This window comes from Anser cygnoides, chromosome 7 (assembly GCF_040182565.1).
Source record: "Anser cygnoides isolate HZ-2024a breed goose chromosome 7, Taihu_goose_T2T_genome, whole genome shotgun sequence".
NCBI lineage: Eukaryota > Metazoa > Chordata > Aves > Anseriformes > Anatidae > Anser > Anser cygnoides.
The window spans coordinates 15,336,408-15,358,911 of record NC_089879.1 but is presented as its reverse complement, the minus strand read 5'-3'; the positions used below and the strand labels follow the sequence as shown (position 1 = coordinate 15,358,911).

Sequence of the window (22,504 nt, the reverse complement as noted above, 5' to 3'; positions counted from 1 at the left end):
GTTAAAGTATCAATGTCTGGCACTACTGTTGAGTCCCAGAAACCTGCCACTCCTGAAAGAATCTATAAATTATTCATTCTGGACTCAGTTGAAAGTTAAAATACAAAGCTCCAGCTTAAAGCAGGACTGTAGGCTTGCGGCATCCCTTGATTGCCATCTGTGTGCTTATTATATACTATAAACTGTAACTAGGGATGAGAAGAAATTATCAAGTGACACATACCTAGCTTTGTATAAGATGTCCTTCAGGCTCAGACCGACTGTCCTAGCAGACAAGTGCCTTGCAATTCAAGTGCTAACAAGTGGTGGTGCAGTCAGGTCAATACTGTCCTGCTCTGCTAGCCCTGCCTGTCTTCATAGCCCAAACACTTTTGTTGTGCATCCAGCCTGTCTTGAGTCAAGCTTTCATGAAAATTCGTGAGAAAGGGACATTCCCTCAGATATTTAATAGACGTATATGCCAAAAGTCAAAGTAAAAAAGAAACCTACATAGTTTCACAAGCTTTCACAATCATTTTGTGTGTTCCTATGTCAGTTGCCTTCAACCAAAAGATCTAAAAGAGTCCAGAAGAGTATCTCCCTTATAAGATTGCGTTACTGGGTCAGTGGGGCACAAAGGGCATACCAGAAGGCCATGATCATTATAGTCCTCTGTCCTAGCTTTCAGGGCCTCCTTCTTTCACGCTTGGGCTGGCAGATGTGGCCAAGATGAGGGGAGGACAGTGGGAATGCTGTTGGCTGGAAATGGCTGTGGGATTCCCCATTTTCAATTCTGATCTTTGGGGTTATCAAGAAACTCATTTAAGTAGGAGGTGGTAGCGTAAGCAAAAGAATAAAGATTTTTTTTCCATGAAGGTGTGGCTTTGACATCTGTCACAGGTAAGGCACATAAATCAATACTCTGTGGAAACAAGGCCAGCTAGCTTCACCCTCCATAACAGATTGAGATGCTAAGGCATGGGTGTTTCCCTGTGCAGAACATCAAGGGTAGAAGGAACAGGATCATGAGTGAAACCACGAGCGCTTACTGCAGTTTCAAGAGTAGAGCTTGAACTGCACAAACAGCAAATCGAACAAGGCAACTAAGGTAGCATCATTGGGTACAGCCCAGAAGAGCTTTCATTAAGCAAAGTAATTGCCTCTTCTCCAGTTCTTCAGACATATTCCAGCCTGGGAGGATAGTAGGGTGGCCACAACATGCCAAGGATGAGTTGTGCAGTAAGAAAACTATGGAAGGAGTCTCTACTATCACAAGCTTTCAAAAACAGCTGGGCTTTAAAAGTTAGTTAAATCAGAACAACATTCATAGTTAAAAAAAACTAAAACTGTTAAGGTTAAATGTAATTTATGGTGACTTGTTAAATAAGCAAAGCATTAATAATAGTTAGGATGGGAAGATTCATTCTATCTTCATAATTATCCACCAGAGTTTCTTCTGACCTTCCTCTGAAAGGTTTCCTGTTGACAATGTCAAAAACAGGGCAGTAGGCCAGATGAGGCAGTCAGTTCCTACATTTCCATATGTTTGGCCAAATTCTGTATATAATGACAACTTCAGAAGAAATCTACTGATCTTCAGAGGAAAACTAAAGTCATGTTCTGTCCTTCACACATGAATCTTAAAAATACAGTAAACTGCCAAAGAAATGCCAAATGGTATATTTTGTTACAGCAATGGGTACACAATTTAATTAAATTTCAGTAAAAGTTAAAGTCTATGTTAGGTACAAAGGTGGCTACTTTATGCACTTTACAGATATTAGCAGTAATCCCATGTGGGAAAGTAGCCAGAATATTGACAGGCGTACTATGAAGAGTCAAATAGCTAACTTTGAGTTTGGACCACTGCAGTGATCACAGCCTGTTAGAACTTCATACCAACAAAGTCAAATACCACTGAGTCGTGTACGTGTTTGTAACTCCAAAGACCTACCATTTAAATCAATCAACAATATAATGAACAGCTAGTGGTAGCTCTTGTTCATTCAGTTTAAGAAAGCTTAAAACAAATTTGACATTCAGAAATTTCTTTAAAGGGATGGTCTTTTGAAAGAAGACCTCATTCTTTCAGGGATTTTGGAAGAAAAAAACTTAGAGAATTAGAAGCAAAAGTGTAACTAAAATAATTTATTATACTTTTCATTAAAGTGTTTTTGTCCTCCTGATTTTCTTCTTTGCTTCGTTTGAGAATATTATGGGACTTTTAGATAAAGGGATACATTGCACCTGTATTTTTTCAGCGTATTTAACTTCCTAAATCTTTCTTGACAAATACATGTTACATGAAATGACTGGACAGATTAAGATAGGCTTTCTGATTTCAGCTGTAATAGTTAATATGAAGACATCACATGACATACCCATTTCTAGCAGGAATTGGGTTCAATTCCATTTGTTCGCATCAATGATCTTTAGATAACGATGTATCTTTGATAGTACAGTTTATGGATGAGATAAAAATTAGTGGGGATAGTACTAACAACAGCTTGTTAAATAGTTTGTCAAAAAACACAATACAACCAAACATAAGCAATTAATATGAGGACAAATAACACAAGACAGTACGTACAGGACAGGAAACTATCTTGGCAAGCAGTGTCTTTGAGAAGGATTTAGAGATTGTCTCAGATAGTCATTTCAACATGAGCTTTCAGTATTATGCTTTGGCAAAAACACTATTGCGATGGAGAGCAATACACAGAATTAAGTTATTTTACAATCTAGACAAGTACTGGCAAGACTGTCATTAGATTACCATGACAAGATTAGTTTCCCACATTTCAAAAATCATGTAAACAGCAGAAAGGGTTCAATGGAGAGAGAAAAATATTCCAGAAGACGAAAAACTCTGGAACGATAATATGAAATTTTGCAACATGAAAATTAATGAACAGCATTTACTCAGCTCCTCCAAGAGGAGACAGAGGTACACAGAAAAGATATCCAGCTGTACAATACTACACATTTGCTGACAAAACCAAGCAAAGCCCCAGTTTATACAATATGAAGACAACATGAAACTTCAAATAAGTTGATTTTTTTCTAACTGAATTTAAGCACTCTTTATCATTTGGAATCTCTAGAACTCAGCATTTTAGTAAGAAAAAAATCTGTCATGAATACAGCAAGTTAGGTCTGATGACAGTGGTAGTCTCATTGTGTCTCTGATTGCCATAAAAGAAGGAAAATCTATATTACCATCTTTGTGTTAAAGTTTACAAGTACCAAGTCATCAATTTATTAAATCACAAGTCTTAAGGATTCCAATTTTTTTTCCCTAATATACAAGTGGCCACACATATTCTTGGCTTGTTGCCTTTCGACGAAAGATTAGACATTGACTGTATTTGTAGGCAGACACCAGAGCAGAAAGCTGGCTGTGCATAAAATATTTACTTGACAATTATTTGGTATGTATTTCTTATGTACCATGTGAGCTTGTCTCATTAAATCAAAAGGTCTTAGACACGCTTAACATCCTGGTATCTCCTGATATCTTTGGGGGTAATCAGTAAACTTCTGAGAACTAAACTGCCATCATCTAATTAAACTCTGTGAATTTAATATAAACAACATTTGGGAAAAATATGGTGACCAGTCTTATAGAGAAGGTTGGACTAGAAGATTTGTTTTTCTTGAATTTAAACGTTGAGATCCTGAAATGTATTCTCATTAGAAAGCTAAGGAAAATGATCTTTTAAATATGGTTTAGAGTAACTGATTTAAGCATGTCACTTTTGTATACCACTTGAAAGTAGCTTCCATATTCAAATACACTTAGCTGTGACCTTTTCCTAGTCTCTCTCTTGTTAATTAGAACACTTAAATTATCACATTTAATCACAGAACAAAATCTATTTGTATAAACTTATTTACAAGATTTTATGCATCCCTTAACAACTCTGTGAGCCTGATCCAATCCTCACTGAAGTCAGCAGGAATTGCTCATTAATTCGGAGAGGTTTGGCACAGCACCTAAGGTAAAAAATTGATCTACGCAGTTGCAGCAGAAAACCTGATGTTAAAATCTGCTTGTCTTGGTGCGATAAAGTGTCAGGATTATGTAGCACATTTAAGGAAAATAACTGTGCATTTTTAAATCCCATATGTCATTTTTTCTACAGAAGACTTCCACATCTATCTAGAAGGTTATGATGGATATTATTACACTAAGGGGCACTATCTACTAATACTAATATAAAAACATTTCATATTCCAGTCCAAATAATAGCTAAAGTCATTCTATATCAGGTAGTCTTTTAATCTCTTAATAGAGCTTCCAGGATCTATCTGCTCAAATTATTTAGACTTGCTTGATGAACCAGCTCAAACAAGAACATTAAAGTGGTGTAAGTAAGAAAAGGGAACTTTTTAATATTGATATTCAGATGGTAGAAGAGACAAGTAACCAGTCCTTCTGGGATTCCCATGTATCAAACACTGCGTAAATTAGCCCTGTGATTTTGTAACTGGTGTGTGCCACCCAGTACAGACAAGTATAAAATGTTTGGTCACTTTTACTTGTCTACCCTTGAGGTACTAAGCCTGGCTTCATCTAAACTAACTGTAGGCACCCTATTTAGGTACCTAAAGAGATGGGAATGACAGCCTGTGATGGGCATAAATGGCAGTGTTCTGGTAGCAAGGGTCTGTAAAGGTAACCTTTGTGGGAGGACACAACACTAAAATAAGGTAAATTTAATCCAGGGATGAAATCTAGAAAATCTAATCATTCAAATCCATGCAACAGAAGACAACAATGTAATGTTGTTATGCATAGTCATCTAAATCAAAAGAAAAATATCTTCGTCTCCTCTTTAATAAGTTATAACCACTTAAGTAATTTTCAGCCACCTGCCAGTCCCAGCAAAAAGACTAAACACAAACTAAGAACATACAAACTGTCATAATACTTCCTTGACTAGTAAAGATTTCTTGTTTTTGCAGCTTTAGGAAAAAGCAACCTTCATTTTATGATCATCAGTTTATACCTAATGCTTTCTTTTCTGGACTAAAAATCCATTTTGCTAAATATTAAGGAGTTCAGCATCACGGATTTTATAAGGGTATGATTGTGTCTTGGCAGCAAACATCACTTCAAAAAAAAAAAAATCTCTATTTCCTGACTGAAGAAAAAAAAAATCAAGGCCAAAGAACTTGGAAGTGACTTTGAATTACATTATTCTAGAAATCAAGCTAACCTGTAGCCCTCTCACATCTAACTGACCAAACAAATAGACTGTGCACTCTTCTGAGAGCAAAAGTAATCTTAGCCCCCAAAAGGGATCCCATTGTTTTGAAAAGGCTGACTTTGGGTTATTATTTTAGTATATTTTTTCCCATTTTATGGGAAACTTTTCATGCACTTCAGACAGCAAACACCGATGTTAGGGTTAATGTCCATATGCATCCTGTTCTGTTCATATTTCTAGAAATACAAGTTTCCTCTTCAGAGTAAATCAGCACTGATGCAATCAGAACCGAGCAGACTTTTATAGAGGCTGATAATCTCCACCAGTACCAGAACACCCCGGTTATTTTTTTTATTATGCATTCATTCATTAGCCTACTAAATTCTAAGCAACAGTTTGATCTTAAGGTCCATTTTTTTTGATTTGTCAATCCACTGAGGAGGAAGGACAAAGGAGGTAAAAAAGTCACAGAAGAGGTGTATGGGACTAAACTCTGGTTTCATCAAGTGTTTAGCAGATGTCCTGTAGCCACTGATACGATTCTAAGTGAAGGCAGTTACACTTAAATCCCTTTCTGATGAAGAACGGATATGAGGTACACCATCTGCATACCCATAGAAATAAGCAAAATATTATGCAGAACAAAATTAGGATAGCTGTGGCCACTCAAATCAGACTATTTTTTTTCTTTTTGTGAAACCACCAACTCTGCGTTTACAATTGGCACCAGTAAAATGTATTTTTCAGAGTCCCGTCCCATTCCTTCAGTAGTTGAGCTATTACACATCCATCAAAGATTTCTGGGGCACAAGTGTTTTCATGCCTGAACTGTGGTGAGCATATGTGGTGATTCTGACACTGTCTGGAAGTGCTTGACTGGCTCTGCATACGACATGGACTTCAGCTATGCTTGAGCTCCTCTGGGAGTTCCAGGCAAACAGAGAAGCTCCTTATCATCCCTCTGAACAAAAATTCCAGGCCAAAAAAAGAGCTATAGATCTACTGCTTTCCAATAGCTGAGAAAATATTCTGCCTACATTTAAAAAAAAAAAAAAAGATTCATAGCTCAAGAGTGCTTTAGTGTTGGTCATAATTACAGTAACAAGATTTTATAATGAAATTCCATTTGCTGTCTAACTATGCACATTCATAATGGCAGTGCCAATGTGCTTCTATTACCAGCACAAAGCAATGAATGAAATAACTAAGTTCAGTGATCACTACTGTATTTTTCATTGCATATTATCTCTAATCAGAAGGGGTTAGTTTATTTGTTGTCATTACTTTTATTTTGCTGATAATCTTCTTAATGACCACGCAAATACTCTAAAGCAGTTGTATCAGCAGTTGAGGCAATTGCAATAAAAATGAACAGATGAAATAATTATTTTCCCCTCTCTCTTAAACCTAAAATATAAGTTTCTCTTAATGTTTTAGGAAATTGATTCAGAAATTGCATATAGCATGAAATGCCCTCACCAGGTGTTTAGATGACGAGGTAACAACATGGTCTGATAATCTCTTTAGTCAATCACTTTTAAGTGGGATATAAAGCGATATAATAGTCTTCATTTGTAACCCCTAATGTTTCTGAATTCCTAATTTAGGAACAATTGCCTAACATTTATTGTCTAGGTTTGTTTTCTGACAGATACACAAAGCTTAGCATTTTTTCAACATGCAGGATATTTTCTGTGTCAGAGTTCTGCAGTCAATCCAGGTAGAGATCTGCAACTCCCTACTATTTGTGATACATACAATAGCCATAAACAGGCAAGGAAGATGTTCGTCACTTAGGTTTTAAGTGTGCACTGCTGACTGTGCTGCAGGGCACTAAAATCAGCCTTGGTGCCAGAGACAATGGGGGTTTTCCAACCTGGTGACTGTGACCATGCAACACAGGGATCTGACATTTTCAGTTCATTTTCCCTTACAGTACTGCAGTGAACCAGTTCAGTGACCTTTAAGACCCAAGGCAAAAAGCATTTATTTAATTCTATTGTAGATGCACATAATACTTGGTATAGAATAAGACTTGCCAAGGTTTTTATGAAAAAAATCAGTATGTAGAGCTGTCTTATTTTTAACTAAAATTTTGCATAGTTATTATTTAGGAAATGAAGGTAAATTATACTTTTCAATAAGTGAGGTTTTGCAGTTTGCTTCACGGAGGACACATAAACATTAACACCCAAGTTTCTAACAGAGTCTGGAATTATTGCTTGTGAATATCTGGAACATATAAATTTCACTTTTGGCCACAAAAAGCATTATGTTATGTCTTATTATATATTAGGACATCAAGTAGATTCAAAGGAGTCACTGTCAAACAATGGGGAAAAAAAGCACTGAGAAAAAAACATTTGCTCTCAGTGCTGGTTTTCAGACATGACTCACAACAGTCACAGCTTTTCTACTTACTGTCAAAAAATGGACGTAGATACTTGTTGTATCCTTTTATTATTTTTTGTATAGTTGGGGGAAGAATTTGACCCTTTCCTTCAGCTTCAGAAATTTGCACTGACCTAAAAGAAAGTGAAAGAAAAGAAAGAGATGATTTAAAACAAACAAACGAAAAAACATAGCAGAGACATTCCAGACCAATATTGTGTCACCTTCAAGACTTCTAATGACTATTGCCTAACAGATAACTTAGGAGACATTTACATTTCACAGTTCACAACACTGCAGAAAAACACTATTCCAAAAGATATCAGATTTAACCATCTATTAATCCCTTATTCACAAAAGATAGTGTTTTTGTACCTCAAAGCCCAGCACTTCTTAATTCCTCACCTGAGAAAGTAGCTCAATCTTCCTTAATGCTTTCTCTGTAAATAGGGCACTATTGTTATAATCTAGGAACGTGGGAGGGGTGTTGATTGTTTATTTCAGCATTTAAAAGTTAAGCTTCTTTTTACATAATGAAATACATTCAATTTAGCTCCTGGAGGGAGACAGAAACCAGCCTCAGAGATTATCACATAAAAACACTTTTAATACCCTGCTTTTACAGCAACATTTTTAAACAGGTTACAGAAATAACCTTGTTGGGCCAAACCAGTGAAGTACAACAAGAACATACACCACCCCTATGCTCAGAAACAGCTACAATATATAGCAGTCAAACACAAATAAGTACATACAAACCCCATCTTTGTGCTACAGCCCTTGCAGTATCATCACATGGAGGCTACAGACAAGTGAAAGGACTGGAGAAGCCACACACTCAAATTATGATCCCTCACTTAGGCCATGTGAGGACTCTTATTTTTCCCCCTTTCACAAGTCTTTATGCTTAGCAGCTGTGGGAGGGACAGCCGGGCCCTTAGGATTTATTGCACTGGCAGGAACGTGGTTTTGCCCTGAATTTTTGCTTCACCCCTACAGCAGCACTCCCTGAGTGGGAGCAGGCTGTGCTCCTCAGGAATTAAAACACAAGTGATACTGACTGCTTGTTGCCAATGATCTGAGAAAAGTGGAGGTGTGACCTTTGTTTAATTATTTAAGTTAGAAACAAGCAATTGGTGTGCGTGATGAAGGAAGCCCAGCTGGCTGTGGGCAGAGGCATTGTCTCTGATGGAGAGTAGCCACCTGCATATTTAGCAGAGGGCCTCCACCTTTCTTCCCCAGCCTATAAGTGATGGGGGTTTCTCTTCCCCCAGGCCCAGCTTTATTTCTTAGTTCTCCTACAGCAGGCATGAGAGCTGCAGCACTCTGGCCCTGGGAAGGAGCTGCAGGACCTATTCCTTATGGAAGCAGCTGTAAGCATAAAGCAATGGCTGGGGGAGCTTCTCACTGAGTTTTCTCTTCCTAACCCTCCCAAAGCTGCTCCTGAAATCCCTGCTTGCTCTTTCTAGCTATGTTTCTGGGCCTTTTGTAGCCTTCCAGAAATGCCCTTTTCATTGGGATATTGCTATGTTTTTGAGAGAGCTTGAGCTGTTCTGTTGGAGTGTGGATTTCTGTCTGCTAGGGTGCTTTATTTAGTATCTCAGGGTGGTGTGATACCATGATGCTATACTAAGATACTCTTTTAATTACTGATACAGTCTTACTGAATACCTGTGACCAAAATGCTCTGTGGTTTTAGACGTGGTGTCCCCTGCCTTTCAGTTTCACTGATACTTAATTCTTATATTTACCAGAGCTAATTGCCATATAAGTAGCTGGCTTTCATTAACAACCTTGTAACTTATATAGCTTGCATATTTGGATGACCCTGTTTACTTCCCTTATGTCACATTAGGCATTTATTTCTTTATTTTTAGAGAGAGACATTATTACTCAATGGTTAATTAAGTGTGGTCTTAGGTAATAACAGCATGGAAATAAGGAATGCTTTTCATTTAAGTTCTTTTTCTTCCTAAAGAAGCTAGCATGGTCGCATTGAGTTGAAGTGTGTGTGTAAGTAAGAATGTTAGTCTTTATATTTCACAGAAGCGTGGGAATTAGAAATGCATTTTAATTTAATTCATTTCTTAAATACTGTACTTTCAACAGATTTTTCCTGCTTTTGCGATTTACATTTAATTTCATTGAAGTGTTCAATGAGCTGCGTGAGTTTTATTTCACAGTTTTACTGGATTTCTCCTGCTTAATTTTCACATTGCAAAACAGTAAAGGAAAACTTGCCACTCTTCCACTGCAAGGGTATAATATTGTTCTGTGGATCAGCATGTGGTTGCAGAATGGTCTTGTGTTGCCTATCTGCTGAAATAAATCTTGAACATTTAGTATTACTTACGCATATGAGTACTTTCCTTAAACCACCTGTGACAATTCTTCTGAGACAATTCTTGTTTTCCGTTTATCAACATGTGATGTATAGCCTTGTACTTTTGCTCTTCTGGAGACTTCATCTTTAAATAAAGAACTCTTTGCCAAGAGAAATCTGTTGTGCAATACTTGATGCAGTGAATTAACAGGGCTTGACCCAGTAAATGCTATTTTGCCGTGCACTCTTTGAGAAGTCCTATAATATTAAGTCCCTACACAAGAGGGACTTGCTGTATCTTAAACATGAGCACGCTGTATTGCTAGATCCCATCCTGGTAACTTTGGGCATACCCAGAAGCAAGCTGTCAGTGTTAAAAGGCAAAGAACCTCTAGATGCTACATGCCTTAAGTGATTTTGCTTATCTACCTTTTAAAAGAGGATGTCTGATTCCTTTAAAGTGCTCTTCAGTGCTCATGCAATGTTCGTCACTAAGCAAGAGTGAGCTCACAGCTGCCTGTAGGAAAAAAATCTGTGCCATTGCCTTGTGCAGGGATCACAAAAGATAAAAGTAAAAGCTGAGGTGATGTCTTCTCATGCCTACACATCTCATCAACACACCTGAGCTTTTCTTTTACCCAGTATTTCTTTTTAAATATAGCTACATGTTTTATTTCCTCTATTTTATGTATTTAAAAATACCCTGGCACACATCACAATATGGAATTGCATGGAAACAGCTGTTCCAGCCACTGGAGAGAATATGCTTTTATAGAAGAAAACTGAAAATATTGACAGCCTGGAGTATGTATCTGTTCTGGGCTGACAATGTACAACGTGTGTTAAACTCCTTGGGTTCAGTGACCCATGCTTGCTTCTGTAAAATATGAATTATAATGATTAAATTTCCTTTTTTTATTCCTATGGCTCAGAAAATTTAGTATTTTACAGGATGAGCTAAACCTGAAATGTATAACAGTAGCTTGTTATTTAAGATACTTTAAAGCTAGTGTCTCTAACAGAATTGGGTAATTGGGGTGAGGGGGGCAGATGCTGCCCTAAACAGAGGTACGTATCACTGCTTAAAACGAAGGTGCACTCTAGACACGCGTGTGGGAATATTTTCCCTGGCTATTTTTGTCAAGACTCATGTATCGTGAAAGACAGAGAAACACCTCAGAACTGAGCAAGGGAGAAGCAAAATGCCAAACGCAGTCTGAGCAAGCTTTTGAAATGCACCCCTCAGGAAAAGCTGGGGCAAAAGCTTCTTTCAGGCAGTCCACTGACAGGCGAGCGGTTTGCAAATGCGAACAGAGGCATTGCTTTTTGTTTCACACCTGACGTGTTCAGGGACATAGGCTTTTCTCTTGCCTTCATAGACAAACTGCTGCAGGATCACCTACATCGCTGCTGATTTCTCCACTTCCAAACAGTCTGTACTGCCATATAGGCTTTTGGCTAATTGGTAAAGTTGAAACAGTGGCATTACATTATCACTTCCCAGATATAGGAAAAAATAATTAAATAATGCAAGTGCTCTTTAAGTTGGCAAAAACATCAACATCCCACAGTCTTCTGGATCCAACCCTATAAATTTTGCCTATCATCCTTTAATTTGAAAAATCTTTCCTAAAATGAATCATTGCTGTTCTTGGGATCAAATACCATATATTTAAGCTCATTCCTGATGATTCAAACTGTACACCTGAATTTGATTGCAAGTTGATTACTTTGATAAATTTGCCTTATGTTTTTTCATCTCTATTTCTTAATAAAAATATTTCTGAGGAAGTGACCCTTCAGGCAACCCACTGGATATAGGTTTCTAATATGCGTGTCTATAAAGTAACTTAACCTCACCTCACTTTCAGTGTTTGACATTAAGAATCATTTAGTGTCTAGAAAGTAACGTGTGAAGTCTGATGGCCTGGCATGATGCTGTTAATAACTGGGTTGTGACAGATCATGTCCTCTGTATGGCAGGACAGATGAGGCTATGGCTGTCTCAATGATGTATTTTTTAAATGTTTTAAATGTTTAAACTATTTGAGTCAGTAGAGAAAACTTTCTGACCCCATCTTTCTCCTGCTTGTGCTCAAATTTTAGCCAGAGTTTATACAAACACACTAGCTACTAGACCATTTGGGGAATAATCCCAGCCCATGTTTCAGTGCACCTCTCTCCTTTGATATTTTTAAGAGATCTGCCAGGAACAGGGTGACTGAGGAACAACACTTTTAACAACCCCAAAGTTGCTGATGTTTCCCATCATTTGGGCAGTAAAGCCATGCAGCAGCACTCTCTAGGAAAGCAAAGGGGTCATAAATACTTGCTTTTTCACTGTGGACTCTGCTGTGGTACGGTTAAATATTTTTTTTCTCAGTTCCAGTGCAAAGTTGGATAGTTTTGATTTAAACAGCACTTTCACCGAATCCTACTATTTTTTTTCCACTGGAAAAAGGCATCTGTGCACCTCAGCATCACCTGGGCGGTGAACTAGCCAAGGGGCAGAACTTCCTCTCAGCATCTGCTCAGCTTTGGGTGCAACATCATCAGATCAGCTCAATGCTGTAACTCATGGCCCAGCTAAACAGGTGCTGGGAGTTCTCACAGCTTCCATGGATGCCATCCAGGAGTTAACTGTTCCTGATTCTGGACATTCAAACATTTTAAGTTGTAAGAGAAGGTTCACAAGGTCCATCTGATAAGGAAGGCAATTATACACTGCAGGCTGAATTCTGGAGGGGGGAAGGAGGACATGACATGCCTCCTTGTTACTTAGATGCTTCCAAAATCTTGTTGATCTCTCTGCAGTTTTATTAGTGCAAAGCCATGAGTGTTACCTAGAGACTATAGTGTGTAGCATGTCTCAGCTGAAGAAGGTGAAATTAGAGCAAAAAATGTGTTCTGGACAAAAATGTCCTTATAGCACTGTAGAAGGCAGGGGAGAGGGAGATCCTAAGCTCCCTTCTAGGAAGTTGCCATCTGCCCTCGCAGCCAAGTGGGGCTTTATCTAAAAACGTGTGTTTGCACATCAACTTGAAAGGAAAGCTCAGGCAGAACCTTATCTTGAGGAATTCTCTGGGAGACTAAATGGGTTAGGCATTTATACAAAGAGAATTGGCTAAAGAGAATTTAAATATCTTTTGGGTAGCTAAAGACTGTGGTGACAACACTGTTTAAGCTGTCCATGCTTGCATGCTCTTATTAGAATTGCTTACAAAATGTTCCTTCTTTTAGAACAATTTTTTTGTTTGTTTTTGAAGTGCTCCATTTCTATCTTTTTTGTTATGGCAACTGTGTTATTAGCAGGATTATTTGTACATTAAAGGGATCAGTTTCGCCTTCCAGCCTAAAAATTCAGCTTTCCTGAAGACTTTACAATTTAATCTACAAAGCATAGTACGAATACATTTTAACCAGGTAATTAAAACACTTTTTTCTTTAGCAATGAACGCATAAAGATGACTTTGATACCTCGAGCTTATAGTACATGTAGGCGTGCTGTCCTTGGGCAAGGTATAACGCTTCAGTCAAGGACCACGTGTCCTTCTAAATCTGCTAAGCATTTAGTATGACATTCACACTCTACACAGTAATCCTTCATCTGAAGGATCATTTGCTTAAGTTAAATTCCTTTCTTTTTCTCCCTACCAGTCTTAGTGAAAAATATCTGCAGCTCAATCAAGGCAATGAAAATGATTCATGAAGTTCAGTCCTGTATTTTTGTTATTAATATCCGGGTTGGTTAATCTTTGTAAGAGGTAAGATTCAGCTGTCAAGTGGATTTGGGTTTACCTTGATCAGATATGTTTCTAGCTATAAGCTAACTGGTATTATATATTGAGGAAATTTTATTTTTTTAGCAAACACTTCTTACCTACATAGCACCAATAGAAAAAGCACTCTTAGACTGCAGCATTTAAGAATGCACATTTTTAGGTCTGGCTCCAGAAGGTCTTGCAGCTCCTTTAAAAAAAAAAAAAAAAAAAGGAATGCAGTGGTAATGTTTTACAGTATATATTTGCATTACAAATACACAAGTTTGTCAGGGCTTTCAACAAACTGAAGGGTTGGTACCTTTAGTAACTGCTGCTAAAAATATATTAGGAAGTTATCTACAACAGTTAACATTTAAAAAGACATGGTATCAGCAGTGATGTGTTGATAGAAGTTGATAGAAATTACATTCTAGTATACTAGAGTGCTTTCACTTTTGTATCCTTTAAATACTTACAAAACTAATTGTTTTGAAAAATAACTGCAGATGTGCAGTTTAATACCATAAACACTGAGCGCTACCTGTACTAGTTCCACGGAGTACACTTCAGTGTGCTCAATGTAAAACACAAAACTACCATTTTGAAATGTAGGGCTGTTCCGGAGCAACATCTCTGGTACATGTGCAGTGTCAATACTTACGATGCACATCTTTGGTATGCTTTTAGTTAACGAGGAAAAGCTGTCACAGAAGAAATTGTTTCTATCTCTAGCTATATTAAAAGAGAATCTCTTAACTGGATATAAATAATCATATAAATACCTACATTGATCTACATTCATCAAAATGTTGGACCGAGGCAAGGTGTTTTCTGAATGAACTTCTTTGCTCTTGTCAATGTGATTCACAACCATAATGGTTATTTGAAAGTAATCTGTCAGCTCTGTAATCTATTTCTGGATGAAAATAGTATCAATCAAAATAATTTAATGCAGTCATTCAACAGATCTGAAATTCACATGCTCTGCCAACTCTTACTATATATCATCAAATCACTGAGATGTTTGTAAGATTTGCTTCAAAACACTTAAAAAAAAAAAAAAAAAACCAACAGGAACACTACCTACTCAGAATCTGAGAGAATTACTAAATGTTAATAAATACAAATGAAATCTCCTTGATGCTTGCTTCATAAAACTTAACAATACTATTTTCAATGTCCAGAACAAACTTTATGGGAGTGTCTTGCATTTTAAATTCACAGTAAATTACTAACAATAGAGAATTTGAAGCTTTGTTTTACTCTTCTTCAGCTGACCAACACACAATGCTAGCTAACTTTTTTTGCCCTGCAGTAACCTTTGTTTCAGTCCATAGTCCTAGTAAAACCAGTACTACTGGAATTTGCTTGATTTAATGCGATTAGAATGGTATCTGACTTGTAACAGTGGTGAAGTGACAAAATAAGTTGCTAGTATCTGCAAGTAAAAATGAAAGCCACTCGAATGGCTTTTTAAACACTTACAAATATTCAGCATCTTGGATGCTTTAAGCATACACCAGCCTGGTAAATATTAATGTCAAAATAAATCATCCACTCCTACACCGACTTCCACAGAAAATCATGCATGAGACAGTAAGAGAGCCTTTAATAAGAAGACACAGCACAGATGAGCAGATGGTGTTGTCAGAACATTGCTCTCTAAATGCTGATTCTCTAACACCCCCGCTTCGTACTGCGGTATCTCTGTTGCGTATCTTGTTCTGGGTGGTTACTTTCTAGATTTGCTATCTTTATCTCACAGGAAAATACACCAAAAATAAGTATTGCCTCTCTGGTTTCCCAGGAAAGCTCTTACTGACTTCATAAAGCCTCTTTTATATTTAGCTTTTGAATTGCTACTATGAGCCCCTAATGTTTCTTAAGATCCTTTAAAAACAGATTAAGGAAAACTGTGGATATCTCTGTACTTGTTTTAGTTTTTACAGTACTGCAGATCAAAATGACTGAATTAATCACTAATCTTTCTAAAGCAACTGGTTTACCTTCAGATGTTTTTCAACTTCGCAATTTTACTGGGGGATTTTATTTGGTCCCTAACATATGAAAGGTCAAACTCATTCTGTGCTGGGTGAATTCAATTTGTATGCTGGAGAACAGAAATGAGAGGAAGCAGAGATCTGTCCTCTGTGTAAGAAGTACTAAACAAAAGATCCGGTTGCCATATTGACTGGCACCCTATCACTGCCTTCCAGCTGAAAAATGAAATTGGGCAGCTACCGAACTCTTAGGCAGCTTCATAGATAGCACTTAATCTAGATGTGTAAATCACTGCTGCATGTGTGTACATGCATCTGTGTATGCTTCCTATGGTGTCCATTTTTTTTAAAGGGCTTATTGAGCTGCTTTGTTCCACTAAAAAGCCTGCCTCTTGGCATGTTTGCACATCTGGACTTTTTCTGTCATGCAATTATCAAATACTACATGCTTATAGCAGTATTTCTTCCTGCTTAAGAGGACCTTATTAATTATTGTTATTTAAGGCTAATTCAGCAGGAACCACAACATTTTCCTCTTTCCCACAGCCTGGAAAAATATCCATAATCTGTTCTCTGCACGGAATGTTGAGCCATTTGGTTTTAATAGACTATTGTGCACATACTGACACACCCTCATGTTCTAAACATACCATGAATTAATTGAGGTGAAGGTAATAAATATCTGACCCAGTATACAGTACGATCAAGCAACAATGATTTCTACTTTGACTCAGATCAGATTAAAACTGTAAAACAGTAATGAAAACAGCAATGTTTTGGCATTTCTCTGGAGAACTTGGTGTTTATTATCTCAGCATGAGAGGAAAAGTGAATTATGTGAGTTTCATGAACCTCTGAGAATGAAATGGGATGAGGCAGTGAGCTGGCAGAGGTAGTAGCAGTATCTCAAAATTTAACTGGAAGTGGATTTTGTGCAGATGAATCAAAGGATGAAATGCCTCATACTGCAGCATCTTATCCACAAGCAGAAGTATGGAAAAAGACTAAAAATTACTGAAGGCACTATGTCATATGGTAATGGCCATATGCCTGAATTCCCATGGCTGCTGTTGCAGGCATCCGTAACTGTATATAGAATTATCTAAAAAAAGTTAGTAGCAGTTTTATAGGTAGCATAAGCTGAATTAGCATCGTGGTTGCTTTTGACATCTGCACCCAAACTGCTGAATGACAGCCTCCTTTAAGTGTTTGACTGAGAGATTCAACTAGAGTGCAGAAGGCAGCCAGCTACGTCTCCTGCAGTGCACTCCCCTGCCCGCACTGTCCACTACAGCTGCATAATGGCCACAGATCTGTGTGGTTTTTATTCCATCCCCTGGCTGTTAGAACAACACGAATTAATTGTGGGGGAAAATGATGGAACGCTGAAAACAGTAAAAATGCACTGGGAGCTGATGTATGGAAGGCAGTCATAAGATTCAGAAGTACAGAGCCAGATAGAGGAAACTCCACTGGATATGGTCCCAGAATGTCACTGTCACTTCCAAGCTCTTTATTCATTCTTCACTCCCACCCTTGTTTTTATGCATTGTCACCTGACATTACTGCTTCTCCAGTTCCTGTGGGCAGTCTTCCTTATTCTTATTTCTAAGCTGTATAAGAATTTTTTTCTTAACCCCCCCCCTTCCTTTGCCTGTGTACAAGCAGCAAGTAAAAATGGACAGTGACTAACTTTTGCACATCACTAGGAAAAGTCAACTGCACACAACTGAGCTGTGGTCACTGACAGTGTTATGTAGAATACAGTGAAGCAGTCATGTTAATCAGGCTGCCTGCCTGTAATAGTCCTAATTTTGGGGGGTTTTTAAGTCTCCCTAAAATGCATAGGAAAAAAAATGCAAAATTTTTGCACTAAGATTATTTTTAATAAGTAAAGATCAATTAATACTGCAGAGAGCAAGGCTTGAGTGGAAAAACGGTAAATCAGTGTAAGTGTTGCAGATAAGATCTGTTTTCTTATTTTTATTAAATGGGTCAAATTAGAAGGAATAAAGCCTGGCAGCAGCAGGTCTAACTGGGGAATTGACTGAAAGTGGACCAATGCATGTGTCTGCATCCTATTACAAGAGGCCCCCAACCATCCAGCTGACAAGCTGGCTGCTGGCATACCAGCGAGCTTGTTTCTAAACTCTAACCTCGCAGGGGCATAAACCATGCAGAGTCTCCTTGGGCAAGTAAACAAAGTTAGATTTACACGGTCCGCAGAAAGTAGCTGTCTTGTCATGTTGTCTTTGCAGAGACAGACAGTACGGGGGCTACGAAGTGCTATCTTGGGAGCTGGGAGGGTATTCAGTTTCTACTGTTGATACTCCCAGCAATAGCTCCTAAGTGAGATGCCAGATTCCAGTTACACTCTGTTCTGATCAATACAATTGCCACAGGTGCCAGATAATACAAATAATGGCTAAAATTGTTGCTTTCTCGCTGAAACACTCAGCACGTTTCTTCAATCCGTACAACACCCCTCAAGTTCTGTGTGCTAAGATGTTTTTGTCAAAGATACTGCTCAACAGCAGCAGGTCTTATTAAAATAAGCAGAAGGAACTTAAGACTCACCAGATAAGAAAAATCTGAATTTGTTTCTCTGGTGTAGCAAAAGCAGCTGTAAGTGAAACTTCATACTGAAGTGTTGCTTATGTGTATAGGGCATTGTATGAGTTTTTAAAAAATGATCCTAAATAAATCTATGTCCAAAAGGTACATTTGTTTAAAAATAACTAGGCAAGATTTTGGACAGTATCAACAACAACCCAGTTATATATTTCAGGATCCCAGATAACACAAGTTGACATGTAAAGTTGCTGTCTTCGGGGAAAAAAAAAAATCACTGAAAGACCATAAGCTGTATCAAAGAAACCCAAAGGAGTAAGAACTAGCAGTATTGTCATAATACTTAATACTGTCCAGTTGTTAGAGACATTTGACTTTCTAGTTTCAAGTCTGTATTTCTCACCAGGTTCTCTGCATTATCAATTTCATAAACATCAGTGTTATTTATATAACATAGAACAGGATTATTTTTATATTTATCTGTTTTTGTGCATTTTAAATAGTTTCATGGGTATCTTGGGTTACCTGGAAGATAACTGGTAGGAAACTTATTAGTGTTATATTAGATGGACAACAACTGGGTGTTTAGAATGTTATGATTCTAGGAACATCTTCAGGAAACAAAGGAATAACGTCGTACATTATAATGTCCTAACATCAGGCGTCCTACTTCCAAGCATTGTAACACTAAAATGTTAATATTCACAGTAAACAGTGTTTCAACAATCTACTCAAATGGAGGTAGTAATGAACAATCAAAGTAAGTTTAATAAATATATTCAAGTGTAGCTTGTAAGTGACTGCTTAAGCATGGTATTTATCACGGGCTATGCTCATATATAAAAATTCTATAGCATGTGTGCCACTCAGGCCATTTTCTAGTTTAAAAAAAGGCAATGGATTTAAGTAATTTTGCTACGCTTTGTTCTCAAATCTGCTTTTAGACAGCTGATATCCAAAAGTCCAGAACATCAGTGGCACTTGAGTCATGGTTACTGCTATTTGTAGTTATCCAAATTAATCAAATGTTTGTGGGGTTGCTTATCTATGTGTACATATACGCTTTTTTCATTTAAATACTTCACTTGGTACATCCTAGTTCTCCTATCCTTGCCGTTGGTCTTCTACTTGCATCTGCAGATGTTTAAGGATTGTCTTGCACAAAACTGCATCTCTAAATGAGTCCCTGCTGGCTTTAAAGGTACACGTCAACACTGCAAGGTGCTCTCAAGCTCGGTCCTGCAGATGGTCAGGGCTCACCTCCTGCCACCACAGTGGCTAAGAGCAGAGGCACTCGGTTCTGGTGCTGTTTCAAGCATCAATGTTTAAATCAAAGAGCTAGGCAACCTTCAGAGGCACTTTTGACCTTGCAGGGAAGGTGCAAGCAGTTTTCTCATGATGAACACCAATCTCTTGGGTGGCAGTTCCTGGCTTCTTGAGACCTGGCAGCTGCCTGGGTGACCACTTTAGGTCATCAGGCTTCTAAGGGGTACCTACAAGTGTGGTTTGAAAGTAGATACAGTGCTACTGCAGCACTGATACCGTACCTCAGTAGTTATACAAATCAGCTTGTTTCTGTAGCCTGTAGCAAAATGAAACCACAGTTTTCAAAATAGATATGATTAATATAAATAGCTAAAAATCCACAAAGTTAGACAGAATATGCTGCTTCAGGTTAAGAAAGTAGTAACTTGATTTGAAAAGACAAATGAAGTGACGTCTTTCTGATGCCATCTTAAATTATTTCCTTACGAAAGTTAAGAATTGGAATCTTCTGGCTTATGACCTGGAGGAGAGAGTCTCCCCACATAGACACTGATGTCTGTGGGCTTCACTTGAGCATTCTGGTGTGGCAGAAACTATCCAGGACCCAACCAGTCTGCCCTCAGCTTCTGTCCATGCAGCCTGTGGCACAGGAGAATAAGGGACATCTCCCTGTATGTCATCGAACACAAGCTCGAGGCTTGAGCCCTGCGGTAGCAGATTAGGCCTAAAGCCACCTCCATCTTTGTAAAAACGCTCAGCCAGGAGGAGAGATGTTCCTCTGATATGTACAACAAAATCAGCCCCTTGTTTTGCAATTAATTGTGTTTGCAGTTGCAAAGGATTGCGGGGGGGGGGGGGGAGGGATGTAACCTAATGTTGCCTTGTTGTCTGTGCAAAATATGAATTTGAACAACAGTGGTTTTTTTTCCTTCTCACTTTTGTAAGGGTAGTCAAAACCTCTACACAAGGAATGACTTTTCTGGGGATGCTAAGCCACTAGGCACCTGCTCATCAGTTTGGGTCTGAAGTTCTTAATTCCTTACTGAATTAGTAAGCGTCCTGTAACCAGGAAACTTCCAAACTAGCTGTTTTGAGCAGTGCAAAAGGATGAAAGACTGGGAAGGAAAAAACCAGATATTAAAACAGCTTTGTTTTTTTCAGTCTAGAAAGTTGTTGCATTGGAAACAAGCTGGCACAAATGAATGTAATTAAAATTAGTAGAAACATATACATTAGCTAATGATATTCACAGGAAGAAATATTTCTAATTATACAAAAACAAAATATTGAATATTCTCAACGAAGTTCAGTGCCCTGGGCTCAACTGCACACTTGTGCCTGCTAAGGCTAAAGTCAGAGGCATTATTCTGACAGATGTGAATCTGAGCTCAAAGTCAGCAAGAACTCTAAGGGGAAATCACAAAAGGGACTTTGAAAGTACGTGGTATTTTTCAATAAAACATGTACTTTGGATTTTCTTCCAGTAATATGGATTTGACTAATCTTCCCACATGGATAAGTGTATGACTATTTCAAGGTCTTCCTATTCTTTAAGTACATACTAGATTAGCTTTATTTTATGGTAAGTCATTAGAGTTACCTAGGGTTGTCGTGCTAAAAAGTAACCTTTAAGAACCCTACTTATAAAGTTTGAACAGACACTGAAATTGTGTATACATGGGTGATTTTTATAATTAGAAAGCGTGCTAAAGAAATGCTTTCATTTAACTCAAATATTTCCTTCCATCATGACTCAATAACCGGTTTAATCAACACATTGTTTTCCTTCAGATATGGCACACATTTTAACGCACATGCACACTCGATCTGCATATTGATTTGAGGTGAGCCGCACAGATTTCATGGTGAGTTGGAGGAAAGATGGAAGCTGCCTCCTGAATTAACCTTCCAGGAGATGCTTCTCCACATGCCACTCACTGTTTTTAAAACAAGTTTTACCTTTTTTTTTTTTTTTTTTCCTAGGGAGGGAGGATGGGCATAAATCACTCCTCAGTTCTTACTTTCATCTTGCTAACGGCAATTGGAGTTATTCTGGCTGTTGATATTTTGAATCCAGCAGAACGCATCTTAATACCGAAGGGAGGGGGAATAACATTTAAAAAATAACAATAATAATCTGAGGGGAAGGAAGGGCAGAGTACCCGGGGGAAGGAGCAGCGCTCGGGGCAGGCTCCCGGCGCGCCTTACCTGCGGGCGGGGCGGCGGAGGACGGAGCGCTGCGGCCGGCTCCGTGCAGCCTGGCGGCCGGCCGGGAGTGCGCGGCCCCCGCGCCGCGGGTTCGAGCCCGCCCCTGGCCGGCGGGGGTGGGTGGGCGCTGGGAGAGGGGGGCCCCCCTGCTAGTGCTGGCTTAACGCACGCACACGTGCACACGCGCACCCGTAGGTGCCTCTAAGCAGCCTCGTCCTCCTGCTGCCGCTCCTTTGCTTGCTCTCGCCTTTTTCAGTTTCTAGTGGGCTTTGGGTAAACTGTGCTGGAGGGAGAAGCGGTGAGGGATGTCTGCCAAAAGAGAGTCGGGACAGCACTTCCCAACACGCTGCATGTGCTTTGGACCTGTACCAAAGCTTGCATAAAACTTATTGCCTCAAACTTATTTTCTCATTTTCCTTCTTGAAATAGTTGCACCCCAGCAGCCACGGGTAGAAACTTCCATCCTTTTCTATCTGATGTAGACAGCTTTTGGGAGTTTCAGGTAATGCTGTTTGAGTCTTTCCAGCAGTGACTGGAAGGGGAAAAACTAGTTTTGTCATTGCTTTCCTTTCCAACCTCTTACCTCAGGAACTGTCTGCAGCCTGCATGTGTGCAGAAGTATCACTTTGTTTGCGGTAATGCTGTTCTGTGCAGCACAAGATGAAAGAAAACACATGGAGAATGAAATTCCCATACCAGGCTGTATTAGCGGAAGTAAATTCTGTCAGTTTGACCTGTCAGAAGCCACTGCCTGCAGTTAAGAAATAAGGAAGAGCAAGAGAAATCCTTCCT

At 38.6% G+C, this 22,504-nt stretch overlaps 1 protein-coding gene across 7 annotated transcripts in view; it reads right to left on the bottom strand.

Annotated features, from left to right (window-relative positions):
* LOC106037449 (gamma-aminobutyric acid receptor subunit pi-like) overlaps positions 1-21,858 on the bottom strand; it is a 47,071-nt gene extending 25,213 nt beyond the window's left edge. For 2 of the 7 annotated variants that reach the window (XM_048060545.2, XM_048060543.2), the window contains exons 1-2: positions 8,339-8,475; positions 7,614-7,717 (exon numbers count right to left, since the gene is read on the bottom strand). Coding sequence is in view for 4 of the 7 variants with exons in the window: in XM_013183402.3 (XP_013038856.2) it covers positions 7,614-7,717; positions 13,787-13,842 (160 nt within the window). In the remaining 3 variants the exon portion in view is untranslated. Of the gene's footprint in view, positions 1-7,613; positions 7,718-7,988; positions 8,156-8,338; positions 8,478-13,786; positions 13,876-21,712 lie in introns of those variants that run through there. The other 5 variants (XM_013183402.3, XM_048060546.2, XM_013183535.3 and 2 more) reach the window with 5 other exon arrangements.
* Positions 21,859-22,504: the final 646 nt, after the last annotated feature.